This window comes from Larimichthys crocea, unplaced genomic scaffold, assembly GCF_000972845.2.
Source record: "Larimichthys crocea isolate SSNF unplaced genomic scaffold, L_crocea_2.0 scaffold68679, whole genome shotgun sequence".
NCBI lineage: Eukaryota > Metazoa > Chordata > Actinopteri > Sciaenidae > Larimichthys > Larimichthys crocea.
This window is the reverse complement of record NW_020859067.1, coordinates 1-2,351: the sequence shown is the minus strand read 5'-3', so window position 1 is coordinate 2,351 and position 2,351 is coordinate 1. Positions and strand designations below refer to the sequence as shown.

The following is a 2,351-nucleotide window of genomic DNA, read 5'->3' as shown; positions in this document are numbered from 1 at the left end:
GCTTTTGAACTCTTTGAACTGAATCGGTTGGTTTTATTGCACCATGTTGCATGGGGATAATACCCATGAAGCACTGAAAACTGAGCACCTGAACTATTTTAAGGTTTCTATAAATATAAACAACAAATGACAACAAAAACTAATAATGTACAGATCAGAAATGTCTCTTGGTACATGAGCCCCATGAGGTCATTGAGGCTGTTTCCTTATTAGCTGAACACACACACAAGATCAGAAAAATCAAACTGTCAGTGTCAGTTACAGAAACCAAACAAAAGCTGATGTTGTTTCATGTCTTTAGGTTGGAAAGATTGTGATATTACTTCCTCTGTGGTAGTGCAGTGAGATGCCTACATAACAATGGACCAATCAGATTGCTCTAAACTTGTTCCCTCCCCCTTGATATAGTTACATTAAGGTGAATCATCTTCTAACGCAGTCTAAATTTCAGTGATCTCAAGTGGAATAACATGAAAATGCTGACCGTGTTTTATTTACTGCTGATCCTCACAGTGGGGCGTAAGTCAACTTTTGTCTTATAAATATATTTTCATATTCTTGCATCATTTGAGCACAGGGCAGATATGAATCTATCTCTGTTGTTGATCACTGCTGTATTTCATTTGTCTTTAGGATGCTCAGATGATCTGAACTTTGACATGAAGACTGTTGGTGTTGGAGATGATGTGAATTTGACGTGTACACGCCAGAGATCATCAGAGTTCGAAGCAACTTTTTTTTGGTTCAGGCTAGTTTCTGGAAACATGCCTGAATTCTTGGGAGGAACATATTCCTTTGATTATAACGGTGTTAACAAGCCACCTCGCATGACAACAAAACAAGAACCTGGAACATTTCTTCTGCAAATTCATGAGACAAAGCTCAGCGACACTGGACTTTACTACTGTATAAAAATAAATGAACTTAGCCTGACGTTTTTGAAAGGAACATTTCTGAGGATTAAAGGTAAACATCATTGATAACAGAAGTTTACATTTAAATGTAATGATCATGTATATGTAAAGACAGTATGCTTCCATAATTTATCGGACAATGTTTATGGATATAAATTACCATTTTTAGTTACATTTATTTTCAGTGAGTAAAGAATGTTTTTTTCTTATTGTATTTCCAGGACCAGAACCTGATATCACTGCCGTCTTTCAAGTCCCTCCATCTGATCCAGTCCGTCCAGGAGACTCAGTGACTCTGCAGTGTTCAGTCCTCTCTGACTCTGAGAATAAAACCTGTCCAAGAGAACACAGTGTGTACTGGTTCAGAGCCGGATCAGATGAATCACATCCCAGTTTAATTTACGCTCATGGAAACAGTGGTGATGAATGTGAGAGGAGTCCTCAGACTCACTCTCCACAGAAATGTGTCTACAGCTTCTCTAAGAAGGTCAGCTCCTCTGATGCTGGGACTTATTACTGTGCTGTGGCCACATGTGGGGAGATATTATTTGGAAATGGAACAAAGCTGGAGATTGAAGGTAACTGCAGAACATTTTAATACAAATCATTAATAATCATTCATTTAAAAACTGGAAGGATCTCATCAAAATGATTATTAACTTTCAGTATTTGCTTCTTTCCTACTGTTTATTAATGTTTCAGCCTTCAGCAGGCAGGTTTTGCAGAATATGGTCCTGTTTCTGTTGTGTGCTTTGGCTCTGAGTCTGATTGTTATCGGCTTTCTTGTTTGTGCCATCAAGAAGAAATCCTGTGATTGTTGTAACGGTAAGAGATGTAACTCATACACTGATCTATTAAACAAAAGTTAATATCATTTCATTTACATATGTGCTGTGTGTAACTATAACCTACAGTATCATTCATTTTCAATACAGTGAAATCCATCACTTTCATAATCTATTATTTCTTTTTTTAAAATACAGCTGTTGTCACTCTGCAAGCAAATGTTGCAGCAGCCAGTGGTGATCAGCAAAGTCATCAGGTAAACAATTTGGTGATGGACTTTTAAAAAGTTATCAGGATGTATTAAATCTGATCTCTCATTTATTTGCATGTTTGCATTTTTATTTCTTCAGAGAAATGAGGAAACTTTGGTTTATTACACCAAACTTTGCCTGGAGGAAAGCTGGCAAGGCAGGAAGAGGAAGAGCAACAGCAGAGGAAGAGAGCATCTAAAGTGATGTCACAGCCTTTTTTGACAATCTATACACTGGATTTGCTTATTGATACTCATATAACTTTGATGAACCACACTGGATGGAAAATACATTGTTTCAGCAGCACTGGCGCTGACATTTCACCTCAGAAATAAACCACATGATGTAATCTGGATAACGTAAAGGATGTTAAAGGCAAAATATTAATATGTTTTGTCAA

At 37.1% G+C, this 2,351-nt stretch overlaps 1 protein-coding gene across 1 annotated transcript; it reads left to right on the top strand.

Moving 5' to 3' along the window:
• Positions 1-448: 448 nt before the first annotated feature.
• Positions 449-2,328, top strand: LOC109139417 (uncharacterized). The gene is made up of 6 exons (XM_027276908.1): positions 449-519; positions 634-966; positions 1,136-1,492; positions 1,617-1,739; positions 1,898-1,956; positions 2,051-2,328. The coding sequence occupies exons 1-6, from the start codon at positions 471-473 to the stop codon at positions 2,153-2,155; spliced, it is 1,026 nt and encodes a 341-aa protein (XP_027132709.1). The 5' UTR covers positions 449-470; the 3' UTR covers positions 2,156-2,328.
• The last annotated feature ends 23 nt before the right edge of the window (positions 2,329-2,351 follow it).